Source organism: Zeugodacus cucurbitae, chromosome 5 (genome assembly GCF_028554725.1).
Source record: "Zeugodacus cucurbitae isolate PBARC_wt_2022May chromosome 5, idZeuCucr1.2, whole genome shotgun sequence".
Lineage (NCBI taxonomy): Eukaryota > Metazoa > Arthropoda > Insecta > Diptera > Tephritidae > Zeugodacus > Zeugodacus cucurbitae.
Genome location: NC_071670.1, coordinates 50,073,042 through 50,089,412, shown reverse-complemented (window position 1 = coordinate 50,089,412; position 16,371 = coordinate 50,073,042). Strand labels below are relative to the sequence as shown.

Genomic DNA, 16,371 nt, shown 5'->3' with positions numbered 1-16,371 from the left:
TAGATCTTTTGGACAGCGAGTTAATAAAATTTGCTGGCAATATTTATGGCATACAACTGGACATATCGAAAGGATAACGCTTCAATCCACACGAAGAACATCTTTAACGACCGGAAAATTCCGGTATTACAATGTGCAGCATTGAGTTCGAACCTAAATCCTATTGAGAATCTCTGGGGGAACCTCTCTGCTCCTGTTTTCCACAACGGAAAGCAATTTGAGACAGTACGTCACCTTAAATTAGCCATAAAGCAAGAATTTGCCAATATTTACATAACTATTCTACAGTCAGTAGTTAATTCTCTGATTAAGCGGCTTAATTTAGTTTTAAAATATAAGGGCAATTCTACTGACTATTAACTATTATTATTATTTCTTTCAGTTAAACTCAAATGTATAGGCTTTACTGGTAAAAATAGTAAAAATGCACATATAAATATTTACCATTAGCCTAAACTTCAATTATGTTTTATAGTTTAAAAAATATTTGGAAATTTGTTAATTTTTTGTTTTTTATATCGTATACATTAATAATAACAAACCTGCATACTCAGAAATATTTTGCAATTTTGTAATCTTTAATTTTTTTTGCAAAAAGTTCATGCACACATAATTATTTGACTGAGGTATATGCATTTCTATTTACTCATTATCTGAATTCTAGCAGGTCAACGGCGTTTTTGTGGGAAAAATATTGATTATCCGACGTAGCTATGCTCTATTTCAGAACTCACTTGCCAAATATCTATTATGAGAATATATAAATTTCTGTATTCTTAGACTGTAGTGAGGGAATTCAAGTTAAAATATGTAGTTCATTTTTTAAGTTGCTCGGGTGGTCATCCAGAATTCTTAAAATCAATTTTTCTCTTCACGTCAATTTGCTGTCTTTTTTTAAATAAAGCCATTCTACTCTCTTTGAAATAGATGCAAAATTCTACGATAACAAATAAAAAGTATAAAGTAATCCATTAAAGTATAAAGTAATCCATTTTTGAGTAAAGTCAAATTTAATATATTCTTAACATACAAAATTCTTATAATCCATATTAAACCACTGATTCACTTACAAATTCTGAAATAAAAGTATCATGATGAACACAAGTGTGTATACAACACAATATCTCCTTTTGTTAGTTAGCCGATTCGATGACAGCTGCTCGATCATTTCTCGCTTTATTTTGCCATTGATTTGCAATGCCTTTCTTTTTAATTCAAAAAGTTGCAAATTTCTTTTCACATAACTTTTATAATACATATTTTTGTTTTTGTCACTTTTGTATTTCAATATGCCTCTTTTTGCATGTATATATTTATACATACATATGTATGTATGTGGCAGCTAGGATTCACTGCTACCAGCAGACACTACAACTTTGCCACACGAATGACAGTTGCCATGGCGGACGGTTATGACTGCCATCAGTGCTAATGTCATTACCACTACATATATAAATTTCTTTTTTTTTGTTGTTGTTGTACTACTCAAGTGCTCAAGATTTTTCACAAAAGTGTTGATGAATGTGCAGCAGCAGCAAACGCATTTACATAAAAGCCATTATACACACATACATATATACAGATATACTTTTAACTATATATGTTTGTATGCACGTGTGGGTGTTGCATGCGTGGTGTGTGGTGTGCAAAATTGTGATAACGATAGAGATGAAAGTAATTGAATGCTGCTTAAATGAAATTAATGAGTCTTATAAAAACTTGTCAGACTTGCGGGCGTCAACCACCACACACACACGCACACCGCCACACACATCAATGCCTTTTATTGTGTCTAGATAGCGTAGTGAAATGCCGAATGCTTTCACATGCATATTTGCATACACGCGTATGTGTTTGTGTGTATAAATATCTGTGCTATGCGTGGGTGCTGTCGTTTGGTGTTTTGAAAAATATGAATCCTAATAGGCTCTAAGGGTTAGGTGGTAGCCGGCATAGACTGTTGTAGTGAAAATGAAAGTGCAAATGATATTCAAAGGGCTTTAACCCTTTAGTGGGGATGCTTTTTTATAAGCTTTCGTAGAAACCTCTATATTTTTTATACTTCTCTAGTGAAGGTTTATAGTTCATGGTTCACCTAATCACTCATTGTCACCTTCTAAATTGATTTCAAAACTCGAGGAATTAGTTTATTTCTAATTTCTAAGCTGCAAATATAAAAACTGTTGTATTTACTACAGAAATAATTTTAAATTTATACACATATCGATATTAAGAAACTTAGATATTTTTGTAGTATTCATTTAGGGACGAAAATCTGGAAAAATCGAATATGTGGACCAATATTAAAAAAAAAAAACGGTTTTAGAACAAATATTTGCTATTATCACCAGGCAGACTTTTACTTTGAATTTCTATACACTGTAACAAAACTACTTGTTTTGACCCAATTAAAAATTTTCCTTCAACCAATTTATATTTATCGTCGCAATCGAATCCAGTGCATCACTTTTGGGGATCTTACTTTTCTGGGAAAGCATATCTTTCGACATAACTGCTCGATCTTCTTCTTCTCTTCTTCCAAAACTCAGAGGTTTTGGAGTCTAGAACTGATAGCATCACACTTCATAGCTGGAACCTCTAACCAAATATGTTAAATGGATCCAAAAGATATGTTAAGATGATGGTCTAATACTGACATGATAATTTTGCTTAGTTTTCAATGTAATAGTCAATAATAGATGTGGTTGAAAGACTAATCCTTCAATATTGTACTTCACTTATTCACTTCAACATTTTACTGCACAATAATTGCATGAGGATTTTATGAAATTATAATAATAACTTAATAACACTATTATTTAAAGTTTTTTAACCTATATAATAAAATATGAACATCTTCTCGCATCTTTCACTCACTCTAACGTTTTCAATCTCACCTAAATTAACTGCACTACTGTATATTCTCGCATTCATAATAGGTTAAGGCCCCAGATGCCATAGCTTCTATTTAATATATTGTTCTATAATTTTGTTATAGTTTCAATATGTAAAATAAATAAATAAATATATTCTGCATTTTGATCCCATCTCTGGAGTTGTTCAACGTTTTTCTTTTATTCACATCAGCTTCAAGAGGTCTTCCAGGATGTGGTGCATCTTCAAAATCGAGATTTACCAAACAAAAACTAGTATAAAAATTTAAAATATTTTTTTTAGAAAAAATGTTTACTATATCAACTTTTCAAATACATAACTGTAAAGCGGTTAAGTGTGAAGTTGGCTGCGAAAAAATCCAATAAGATCAGCTGTCCGAATCAATATATCTAAACATAACCTCACATAATACTTTTCTAAAACCGCTGGGGGCATTTGAAAAACATTTCGATTTTTTTTACATAAAAAAGGCAGAAAATTTGTTTTCTATGAAAGATACAAGCTTGAATTTATTTCTATTTAATTCCAATTTATTTATTCAAATATTTAACACTTTTTGACCATACTGTCTCCGAAATATAATTTTTGTTAGTATTTTAATTATTAAATACAAAATTATGTCCGTCACCACTATTTATCAAACGGAAGCGGCCATTAACGGGTTAACCAGCTTTGCCGCCATAGTAACAGAGTAGCTGAGTGACTCTTGAACACACGTGAACGAACACTATACATGCACACATACACGTTTGTAAGCGTGTACTTACGCATGCTAATGAATGAATAGCGATGCGGAATATGTGGCGTAAATGATTGAAATCTGCGCTAGAATGATGGCCTAATAGGCTTCCTACTGCTTGCCATTATCGACCGCTGCCACATTGGCCGCCACCACAACATCCAACGCTACACTGCGCGTCAATTATTTGTGCTGAATGCGTTAATACTACGCGAAAGCCCCGACTGCTGCGCGACTCCTATTAGAAGCAGCACAGTAGCGCCACATAGCGCGGCCTGGCATGGCAGGGGTTTTATGAAGCGTCAGCCGTTTATGACACATTCTAACACATCCCGGCCGCCGCATGTCATCGCGGCATTTTCGAAATGTTTAGATATTCATCGAAATTGTGCGCGCTCAACATTATAGCTACTACTGCGAAAGCTTTATGTGAAAACGAGGCGACAAGACAGCAGCAGCCGGTGCCAGCCGGTGCAACTGCTTAAATTGCTTGATGACAGTATCATAATTGAATTTATGAGTTTCCACACCTACTCACTGAACTCTCTGCTCTTTTGTAAAGATTTTCTATTCATTTACATAAATATTTGCTAACCTTTTTTCGTCGCTTCCCGTATATAGGATAGATATATATCAACTTGGTAGCGACGAAAATTGTTTTACTATTGTTCATACATACTGACGCACACAACAAGTAACATGAGAAACTGGCAATGGAAGTGGTCCCAGCAGTGTTAGAAGTAGCAACAGCAGGCATAGATTGCTCTTTCTCATTTCGCCTAAAATGTAAAAAGCTTCATTTTAGTGTGCTGCTGCTTCTTCTAAAATATTTACTTGTTAATTGAATTTGGTGCGCTTTCACAGAGCGAATACTATAGCGATTTGAAATCTAATTTTAGAGTTTATGTGGGACGACTAAGCTTTGGCAATTTTTCTAAGGGAGGCGTGTTTCTGCGAAAATGTACTCTACTGTACACCGAGTGTACACATTTATTTAAACTTTAAACTAGGCATACTTTTGTGTACTAGAACAGTATTATATCAGGCCAAATTTTAGCGTGAATTATTTTTAGCGAAACTTCATTCCCCAGTCTTCTTATTATATTCAAATTTAAATTTTTATGGGTACTGCACTGTCGGATTGGCAATCCCTGGTCGAATCTGACACTGTTTCCCGATAAAGGAATGAATAAACATATTCTTACAAGTTTAGACCACTACATTCATTTGACGTAAAGCTCACCTCAGATAGCTCTATTAAAGACATTGTAATTTATTTAATTATATGTCCAACTGATAATAATAAGTCACTTAGAACTGAGTGGACAGTTTTGGGATTGGTTGACGTCTTACTCAAGAGCTTGATTGAGATCACATTTGAATACCTTGCTTTGGACCAACTAAAGGAAATTTAAGCTCACACATATATTGTATGTATGTGATTGGCGTTGCAACCGTTTAGCCGGTTATAGCCGAATCGACGATAGTGCGCCACCTCTCTCTCTCCTTCGCAGTCCGGCGCCTGTTGGAGATCCCAAGTGTAACCAGGTCGCTCTCCACCTGGTCCCTCCAACGGAGTGGGGGCCTTCTCCTTCCTCGGCTTCCTCCGGCGGGTACTGCATCGAACGCTCGATAGAACCTTATAAGCGATGTTAAGGAGGCTTATCCCACGATAGTTGGTGCAGATTGTGGGATCTCCCTTTTTATGGATTGGGCAGAGCACACTGAGATTCCAATCGTCAGGCATGCTTTCTTCCGACCATATCGTATATAGGTTCCATAAAAATTAATCCATTAGTTTTGTCCTCGTGACTCTTGGCAATACACTCGATTGGGTCACACGATTTTCACAAGCTTCTCTTCAGGCGAATTTTAACCAGCAAAAAAGGTGATGCCAGGTCCGGACATAAGAATCTCTCCAACAAACTCCCAGAGCACTCCTGGCGAGGACTATCAATGTCTGTGGCTTTGCGTTGTCCTGATAGAACACAATCCCTTGACTATTGGCTAAACCTGGCCGCTTCTGGGCGATTGCTTCTTTCATGCGGTCCAATGGCTGACAGTTCAGATCCAGATAAAGAGTAGAGCCATATGAGATATGGCATTATTTCATGTCAATCCGACAAATGCATAGCAAAACTTTTCTGACAGTCAATCCAAGCTTGTCCACCGTTTGCGCCAGATCACCGGGATTCGATCACAACCGTTTTTGTTTACCGATGACCTAACTGATCCATCTTCGAACACCAGTAACCATCCGCTTTAGAAATGGATAAATTGTATAGCGGTTGCTCTTATAACTGTATTACTAAAGGTATCTATATCATATATGTCATCCATGGTAAAATACAGCGATATTTACATCCTTTTCATTTGACGATTTCTCTATGCTTTCTGTATATAATTTTCCATCTCCATCAATTGGATCCTCAAGTTTTGTCCAAATAAAAAAAAGGTATATTCTATTCTTCTAACATATAAATCCTTTTGAAAAACCTCTACCTCAGGACCTCTTATTTTATAGATGTTTAGTCTGATTCTTCTTTAATGAGTGGATTGCAAATTATTTAAGAAACTTTCCTCCATAATTCTTTATTTGATTTAAATTCAAAATAACCTAATTAATTCAATATATTTCTCCAAAAGTATTATCCACAATTTGAGAACTATTTCTATGTAACTTAAGAATTCATTTCATCAAATTTAAAAAAAAAAGAAACTAAAAACTCTGCTATTATTGATAAAAGATTCACGTCAAAAAAACAAACATTTAAAGCTGTCACTTTTTCAACGCAGCATCGCAATTTGCTTTCAAACACTCTCGCATTTTACTCACAATTCTGTTTGAACACATTTTATTAATAAGCTGCCAACGACGGTGGGGAAAAAAATTGCGAAAAATATTACAGTCCACATTGGACGTGTGTTGTTGAGCGATGTTGGCGGCTGCGGTGGTTGTTAATGACATTACGAGTGCTGGCGCTCTGCTCTCCGCTCGCCACGCTTAACATTACTGCGTACTAGTTATTTAATTAAAATATTAACCTTGCCACAGCTTAGGAAAATGGTGTATAACGGTGTGAAAAAAGCTTAGCTTCTAAGGCCGACCATAAATTACTAGACATATTAAAGCAGTGCCGAGCAACAACAACGGTACACACCGCCTGCTGGCACTAGCTGGCTAGTGTACATGGAAATGTAAGGAAGTGTAGCGAAGAGAGTAATTGACAGCAGCCGCAGCGGCATCCCTTAATGTCACTTTGACAGCCAGTGTGGTGTTAAAATGCTTTAACTAGTTGATTTCTACATTTCACGCTTTATTACGTACTTTGTACTTTGCTCACATAATAGTCATTTCTTTCTTTCTTTCTCTTATTTCTATTTTTGCTGTTTTTAATTTTCAGTTTTTCAAACCACAACACCAGTTAATGAGCGCTATTAACGGTTGATTTTTGCTTACTGAAGTACAGCTAATTAAACCACTTGCAATTCCCCAACTTCACTGTGTCAGCGCAGTCAGTAAAGTCAAGACTTAATCGATAAATAAATCCCAGTCGAATTAGTTTAAAATCCACATCATGCTCGCAGACATTTGTTTTTAGCGTTGCTTAATGAACTTTCTGCATGCTCAACACGCTTGCTCTACACTCTTGGCATGTGTTCAAGACTGCTTGTGTGGCTGTGTGTTTGTGTTTTCTACTTTTTCGTGGTTTTTCAGCTGAAATTGTACCCAATGCACGCGATATCTGAGATTCTTTTGCCTCATTCTAGAATATGTCTGGATCTTATTTGTAAAGGCTTCGTAGAAGAGAGAATATAGAGAAATCTAATGTGAAATATAATGATCGGATGCTTTTTATAGATTCTTTTCGAATGAAAACTTAGGTGATCCAGAAGAAGAATTCTCTGAGTATTTCGATAATATTTCTTCTTCTTGTTTTTCAATGTTTTTTCAAAACAGAGGTCGCTTTTCCCTTTCGCTAAGATTTGGATATTTGGACCCAGATAATCTAATTAGCACAGCGGTTGAATAATAATTCTCAGAACGATCTCGAATTCGACATATAGCTCAAGTTGCTCAACATGCAGCAAGAATATTCCAGAAAATTTCGAAAATGCTGTAGATTTGACTGTCCTTGGCTAAATAAATAGCAGGATCCATTCCGATTTCGTAGACCCGACTTACATGGGAATGAACCTGGAGATTATTCTTAACTCAGTGAATGATGTTGTTGTGGAGCTGTATATGACTCTTGGCTTATAGTATGGTTTCTACGAATCCAAAAACTTAAGGTTTCAACATTCCTTTATTTACAATGTTCGAAATAGGAAAGTTTGTTGTTGTAGCAGCAAAACAACATTCCCCAACAATTTTTTAATATTACTGCAGATTTTAGGGTCTTTGAACGGATAAAAATTGTGGTCCATTCCCATTACGTGGACACGACTTTCGTGGGAAGGAATCTAGGAATGATTTTTAACTTAGTGGATGTTGTTATTGTTATTATTGTTGTTGTTGAGCTCTGTATAGCTCTTGTTGCTAGCTTGGTATGTTTTCGATGAGTCCAAAATACAATTTCGTTGGAACAAAACGTGCGCTGGGTATAATAAAAAAATTTGGCTCTGCTTGAACTTTACTATTCCCAACAAGTTAGTGTTTTACTTAATAAGTTTCGCGGTTAATCGACAGTTAAATAGCCAACGAAAACAATAAACTCTCAAACATACAAATAGTTAGTACACATAAATAAGTTATCCGCATAGGGCGCATTGCATGGTAAATGGTTCCGAATATTGTGTACTTAACTGCACGTTTTATATGTTTGTCTGGCAGTATATGGTTAATTAAGCTGCCATTACCACGTAGTGCAATAAGAAATGAACCATCAAGCTTAGTTTTAATCCAATAACGAGAAGAAGGCGCTTAACTCAACTAGATATATACATAAAACAACTATATACAATCGACTTACGAGTTCGAACTTCACGAAAATTAAAAAAAAAATTAAATGAGAGTGCTTTATACTATATTTTGTAGTTAAAACTTCCTTTTCACAGCTTCTGTGTATTATCCAAGATATCTATTCAGTCAAACCAACCGACCATCCAGCACTGTAATCCAAAGTAATTAAGCAACCAACAAGCCAAACGAATTTCATGCGCGATTCTATTCGTCCGCCCATTCGGATTCATTATCGAGCTGAGTCATTAGCCTTCTGCTTTTAACATCAATATCATCGCGGACTCTACGCGGTTGTCTTCGTTACACAAGCTTGCCGCACCGCCCACCTTCTGCCCTCGATACCAGCTATTGTCTAGCGAAACACTTGCTATCACAGCGAAATTTATTACCGCCTCAGTAGAATTTAATTACCATAAAACCACGCTAAATTTCTGAACTAGTTACTGCATATCCGAGTGCTAGAATATCACTGGCATTTCCGCTGCGGTTGAAGCGCGCAATGAAGCTGCCGGCGTAAATAAACTCAGCGAGCTACTGAATTCTGTGTACCTCTGTGTACGTTTGGAAAAAATCAGCGCGGGATATTAAAATAAAAATGCTTTCAGCCACAAAATGCACTTTTTAGTTTGCTTGATTTCCATGCAACAGTGTTGAAAACGAAATTTTTACTTTTTTCTCTGAATTATATAAAAATATTTTAAAATTGAACCGGAAAAAATTGGATGTACAAAGTCATGACTTTTCTGACACTTAATTCGCTGTTAAAGATTATTACGACCTATTTTGTTAGTTAGAAAGGACATATTTTAAAAATTCTGTTAATTTTACCCTACTTCGACAGCTTCCATCTCTACCCCTGATTTCATTCGATATTCGAACCAATCCAAAGTGTTAAATAATGGTTTATGAGGGCTTCTAGACCTCACCACAGTTTAACATAGGGTACCTCATAGTAATGAATTCAACACAGATTCCTTGAAATTATATTGTTTAAAAGTACCCAAATCGATATACACCTTTCGATTCCACTTTTTGAGAAAAAAAAACAATTGCAGGATAAGATAGGTAATATATATATATATAGCCCATATTATCTGCTGTTGTTCATATATAATATCCCGACTCAAATCCATATTTCGGGAGATCTAACGTTCAAAGAAGAATCAAGAAAGAAATCCCAAAAGTTTTGACAAAAGATCATAAATCTATTATATATCTCTCATCTGAATTATTACTTATTATATATTGATATCTTTAAATCAGCATTCTTATATATTTTTAGATTTTTCAATAACTTATGCGTTTTCTCGACATTTCTCTCTTATTACAGCCATTTTAAGTACACTCTGTAAAGAGTTCTTACAAGCGAATGTCTCTGCCATACTATATATGATGAATAATGAACAATTCGGTCATAGCACTGCCTCCGCTCAATATTTTCTACAATTGGCCGGCTATCTTGGAATACCGGTTATCTCATGGAATGCCGACAATTCGGGTCTGGAGAGACGCGCCTCTCAATCGACACTTCAACTTCAGTTAGCTCCAAGTATAGAACATCAAAGTGCTGCTATGTTGAGCATTCTAGAGCGTTACAAATGGCATCAATTTTCGGTTGTCACCTCTCAGATAGCCGGACACGATGATTTTGTACAGGCTGTTAGGGAGCGTGTCGCCGAAATGCAAGACCATTTCAAATTCACGATACTCAATTCGATTGTGGTAACGCGCACCAGCGACTTGATGGAATTAGTGAATAGCGAGGCTAGAGTGATGCTCCTCTATGCCACACAAAGCGAAGCGGTTACTATTCTTAGAGCTGCTGAAGAAATGAAGTTAACTGGCGAAAATTATGTGTGGGTCGTCAGTCAATCGGTTATCGAGAAGAAGGATGCACATCCACAATTCCCAATTGGTATGTTGGGTGTACACTTTGATACGAGTAGTGCGGCGCTGATGAATGAAATATCGAATGCGATTAAGATTTACGCCTTCGGTGTGGAAGCATATCTCACGGATCCAGCAAATCGGGGGCGACGTCTCACAACACAATCACTATCGTGTGAGGATGAGGGACGTGGACGCTGGGATAACGGAGAAACGTAAGTCTTTTAATAAATTAATTTCAAGCAGTATTAACACTAATTCAATTATTTGTTTACTTTCAGCTTCTTCCGTTATCTGCGCAACGTATCCATAGAGGGTGATCTAAATAAACCCAATATTGAATTCACTGCCGATGGCGATCTCAAATCTGCTGAATTGAAAATCATGAATTTGCGTCCTGGAGCAAACAATAAGAATCTCGTTTGGGAAGAGGTAAGTGTTCAAAATTTTCACTTGATTTACTTGCACCACAAAATTTCCCACTATTTTTGTTTTATTTATTTTTTCATCAACCCAATTATGTTAACTTATCTGGCCGTTCGATTTAGTGTATCTTTCTTTCATTATATACCAATTTATTTGCTAAAAATTCCCTTCTTCTGATTTTTCGTATTTCCATCCGATACATAACTATCCTCTCGCCTTATTCCTATGCACTTCTTTGCTCTTACTATTGCTTTCCGCTCTTTCCTACTCTTCACTTAATTAGATTGGCGTGTGGAAGTCATGGGAGACGCAAAAGCTTGATATACGTGACATCGCCTGGCCGGGTAACTCGCATGCTCCACCACAGGGTGTACCCGAAAAATTCCATTTAAAGATAACATTCCTCGAAGAGGCACCCTATATCAATCTCTCGCCCGCCGACCCAATCAGTGGCAAATGTCTAATGGATCGCGGCGTCCTTTGTCGGGTCGCGGCCGATCACGAGATGGCCGCTGACATCGATGTCGGGCAAGCGCATCGCAATGAATCGTTCTATCAGTGTTGTAGTGGCTTTTGCATCGATCTACTGGAAAAATTTGCCGAAGAATTGGGTTTCACATACGAATTGGTTCGGGTCGAAGATGGTAAATGGGGTACACTTGAGAATGGTAAATGGAATGGGCTGATTGCGGATTTGGTAAATCGTAAAACCGACATGGTATTGACATCGCTGATGATCAATACCGAACGCGAAGCTGTGGTGGACTTTAGTGAGCCATTCATGGAGACTGGCATTGCGATAGTAGTGGCTAAGCGTACCGGTATTATATCACCAACAGCTTTTCTCGAACCATTCGATACGGCCTCGTGGATGCTGGTAAGTTGGTGTCGCACGGTAGATTAACTTCCGATTTTAATTTGAAAACTCTTGTTTATTTCTCTAAAAATTTATAAAATAGGTTGGCATTGTGGCGATACATGCGGCCACATTTATGATCTTCCTTTTCGAGTGGCTCTCACCAAGCGGTTACAATATGAAACTCTATCTACAAAATGCTAGCGTAACGCCATATCGTTTCTCGTTATGTCGCACCTATTGGCTTGTGTGGGCGGTACTGTTTCAGGCTGCTGTACATGTGGACTCACCGCGCGGTTTCACCTCACGCTTCATGACGAACGTGTGGGCTCTATTCGCTGTGGTCTTCTTGGCCATCTACACTGCTAACTTGGCTGCCTTCATGATAACGCGGTAAGTGTGGCTCATGCCCATAGCGAATGTCATATTATATGGTGAAAACATTTTATATTTAATCTACAGAGAGGAATTTCACGAATTCAGCGGTCTGAACGACAGCCGTTTGGTGCATCCTTACTCGCATAAACCATCATTTAAGTTCGGCACTATACCTTACAGCCACACTGACTCGACCATACACAAATATTTTAAGGATATGCATCACTACATGAGACAGTAAGTAATCACTGACTTAAATAACACAGACTTAACCTCAAAAATTTATATTTATCTTTTACTATAATTTCACAGATACAACAAAACTAGCGTCGCTGAAGGTGTAGCCGCCGTACTCAATGGCAATCTCGACTCGTTCATCTACGATGGCACCGTGCTGGACTATTTGGTGGCACAAGATGAGGACTGTCGTTTAATGACTGTCGGCAGTTGGTATGCCATGACAGGTTAGTTTAAAGTATAGATATATTTTAGATACACTAAATCCTAACGAACATAATTTTCATACATTTTATATCTCTTCAATATTTCTAGGTTATGGTCTCGCCTTTAGTCGCAATTCAAAATACGTCCAAATGTTCAACAAACGTCTGTTAGAGTTTCGCGCCAATGGTGATCTGGAGCGTTTACGTCGCTACTGGATGACGGGCACATGTCGCCCTGGCAAACAAGAGCATAAATCCTCCGATCCACTTGCGCTCGAACAGTTCTTATCCGCTTTCTTACTACTAATGGCTGGTATACTATTTGCCGCATTACTACTACTGCTCGAACACATCTATTTTAAGTATGTGCGCAAACGACTGGCCAAAAAAGATGGCTGTCATTGTTGTGCTTTGCTATCGCTATCAATGGGTAAAGCGTTGACATTTCGCGGTGCAGTTTTTGAGGCAACGGAAATACTGAAAAAACATCGCTGCAACGACCCGATTTGTGATACACATCTGTGGAAAGTGAAGCACGAATTGGATATGTCACGTTTGCGTGTGCGACAATTGGAGAAGGCGTTGGATCAGCATGGCATTAAGCCACCGCAATTGAGGTGAGTAAAAGCCATGTCGATGGTGTGTTAATAAGCGGACAGTTGAGATGAAACACTGTGCTCTGTACATTTGCAGATTAGCGTCATCTTCGGATTTGTTGAATCATCATCATCTGAAAGAGCGGCCACCCTTGCTGGGCAATTTGAGTTTAGCTGCGAGCGCACAAGATCTATACAGGTGGTAAGTTTTTTATGAACATATAAATGTGACCCCGCCTCCTCCATAGCTACCTAGTGCCCTGTAGTATAATCCAAACAAAATACCCTGCTTAGTGAGTAAGTCAATTTGCCACCAATGAATTGGTATTATTATTATAAATCCTGCATGCGCCAAACAACACAAACACACAAGCATTAATGTCATCTATAAATACACATACATACATATATCCACATACATATGTACAGTTGAACTTCTTTAACTCGAACTTCTATAACTCGAACTCTTGAATTGGCATTAGAAGTCAAATTTCATACAGATTACATTCCGTAACTGAGAAATCTCTCTAACTCGCAGTTTTTTTGTGTAATAGGGTGATTCGAGTTAGAGAAGCTCAACTGTTTTTGTGACATCATTTAACTTCCATATGAGCTTCTATTATGCCAGCCAAAAATTTCGTTGAATTCCATAGTCCACATATGTACATATGTATACTGGGATGTGTCTGCATCTCTTCAAAATCTGCCAACTCGAAAGGCTTAGTGGCAGACTGACTTATTAACTGACCCGTATTTGCTGAGCCAACAGCCAAATTGCTCTTTAATAGTAACACAATTCTTGCCATTCTTTTATTTTCATTTTCTCTCCGTTTTTTATGCAATTTTTTCTTTACTAATGGTTCGGAGAGCATTATTTCTCTTTTTTTTTATTTTTTGTTTCTATACTTGTTTTCCTATTATTTTTTCGCATATTTCGGTCAGAAACGTAGCTAAAAATAGCAGCGCCACTAAAATTGTTTACTCTGTTTTTGTTTTTGTTTTTTTTTTGTGACTCATTCTTGTTTTTTTTCAATACCATTGCCTTAACACAAAAATCGGATTATGGCATTTCCACTCAACTCAATTGTACTGGCTCGTACTCAATCATACTTCGCTACACATTCATTCCTACAATGTTGAATAAAATCAAACTACTCTACGCTGCGCTGCTACACTAAACTACTCATTGCCTCATAGCCATTACCATTACTTATTCCATACATTATATGCTATATACTAACATTTTTTATATATAATACTAAACACATATACATGCAAATTTTACATACACTTATGTATATATACTATACTCACAAGTTTACTTATTGCTTCGGAATTTATCCTGGAGTGTTGTTTACTTATGTTTTTTAGTACATTTAGCTTTCGTTTTGTATACTCCTGTTGTTTTTATCGCTTTCGCTCTGTTTTGTGGATACAAAAAAGAAAATAAGTTCAATGCAAATATTTAACACAACAAAACAAAACCTCATTCTAAGGCATGCTCGGTGTATGAACGCTTAAGTGTTCACAAATGATTTAGCTTACTTTATTGGTAGATATGTATATACAAAATATACACAGTTACATATTGCCTCATTTATGTAACTACTAACAGTGTTTTTCAGCGATTTTTTTCCTACTCTAATATACTGCTCATATTAACTACAATTGTTAGGTTACTCATACGCAGTGGTGTATGCGTACGCTTTCAATACCACACATATTTAATGCATACAAACCATTTATGCGTAATAAATACGTACTTAGGCATACATACATATGTAAATAGATGCTAATGTAAATACCTATAACAACAGCAACAACAACAACCAATAATTTATTTGTATCTTTATTGAATACAAATATATGTGCCTTATATCCGTACAAACATTGCACCTTCGCACTTACATGCATACATATGTAGATAGATAACAAAAACGTGTTTGCATGAATTAGGCTGCCTGACAATATGGAAATGACTTCATTAAATTACTTTATCATGATTTGGGTAACTGTCGAAGCTGCTGACTGGCTTGATGCCTGCAACTAATGCTCTATCTCGTGTTGTTTGTTTGACTAGGGTTTGGAGGGCTTGTAGTGATTTTGGATGTGGGCTTAAGTGAGATCGTTGTATACACAAATTTTCTCATCAATGTAATTGCATTTACATATCCACACAAACAAACATATATATATATATGTATATTTGTAAATATAACATTTACTTTAGCTATATGGCGAATATATTAATTGAGCAGTCGTTGAAAAGGCGCATTGTTCACTTATTATATAGTTACATATTATATATTGTTGTGCGTACCGCCCATTATACGAACTATCACTACAGCGCCGTGTAGACAAAATCTCTTTAGTTCACAAAAATCATGCACGCGCACCAAAAAACAAACTCGTACTTACGCGTAGTATGTGACATTATGCACACGCTGCCGCAAAACAATTTTCCCAACTCATTCACACATGCGGCACTTAGTTCTGTATATAATTTTTAGTGCTTAGTAGTGCTTAGTAAGCACTTACTCCTCATGTGTGTGCTTTGTGTGGTTCTAACAAACAGCGCATCATATTTTATTTACAACAACTTAATCACTACTTATTATTAAAGATTCAGCTCTATATATACAAGTATATGTACAACAACTGCAATAACAAACAATCAAGCAATTCGTATGTGCAATAAATACCGCATACCACAACAATAGAAGTGAAACCTTTAGAATGTGGGTTTTCAGCTTGAGCGAAGATGCGTAAGCGCACATATACACATACATACAATATATACATATGTATATGTATCTATGTTGGTAAAAATGTATTGCTACAAGCAATACAGTATGGTTTTATCAATTTCCCTATCAATTATGTATGCACAAAGATCTATCCGGTCGCATTAACATATTTACATATTCAATTTATACGCATGGTTATACAGATGTACATATGTACTTGTGAGTGTGTGTGTGAATATTGAAATTCATTTTAATTTGTATTTACTGTATTGGCTTCTGCATAGTTTGCTTTAATTCACTTTCGCTTAACTTTTTAAATACGTAATCGTATATCCTGTTTGGTAGGGAAATCTTAATTGATTTAAACACTGGCATATCGGCAGCTATTTGTACGTGTTCATAGTATATGCAGTGTACATTTTGATTTTATTTGTATAAAGG

The 16,371-nt window shown here is 36.6% G+C and overlaps 1 protein-coding gene across 2 annotated transcripts in view; it reads left to right on the top strand.

The window, feature by feature from the left end:
• The window catches only part of LOC105217288 (glutamate receptor ionotropic, NMDA 2B), a 162,403-nt gene that overhangs the window by 128,888 nt on the left and 17,144 nt on the right, over nucleotides 1-16,371 (top strand). For both annotated transcript variants that reach the window (XM_054232315.1, XM_011192222.3), the window contains 8 exons: nucleotides 9,928-10,699; nucleotides 10,766-10,916; nucleotides 11,194-11,787; nucleotides 11,870-12,159; nucleotides 12,229-12,381; nucleotides 12,457-12,608; nucleotides 12,697-13,204; nucleotides 13,281-13,385. In XM_054232315.1, coding sequence (XP_054088290.1) covers nucleotides 9,928-10,699; nucleotides 10,766-10,916; nucleotides 11,194-11,787; nucleotides 11,870-12,159; nucleotides 12,229-12,381; nucleotides 12,457-12,608; nucleotides 12,697-13,204; nucleotides 13,281-13,385 — 2,725 coding nt within the window. The remainder of the gene's footprint in view (nucleotides 1-9,927; nucleotides 10,700-10,765; nucleotides 10,917-11,193; nucleotides 11,788-11,869; nucleotides 12,160-12,228; nucleotides 12,382-12,456; nucleotides 12,609-12,696; nucleotides 13,205-13,280; nucleotides 13,386-16,371) is intronic.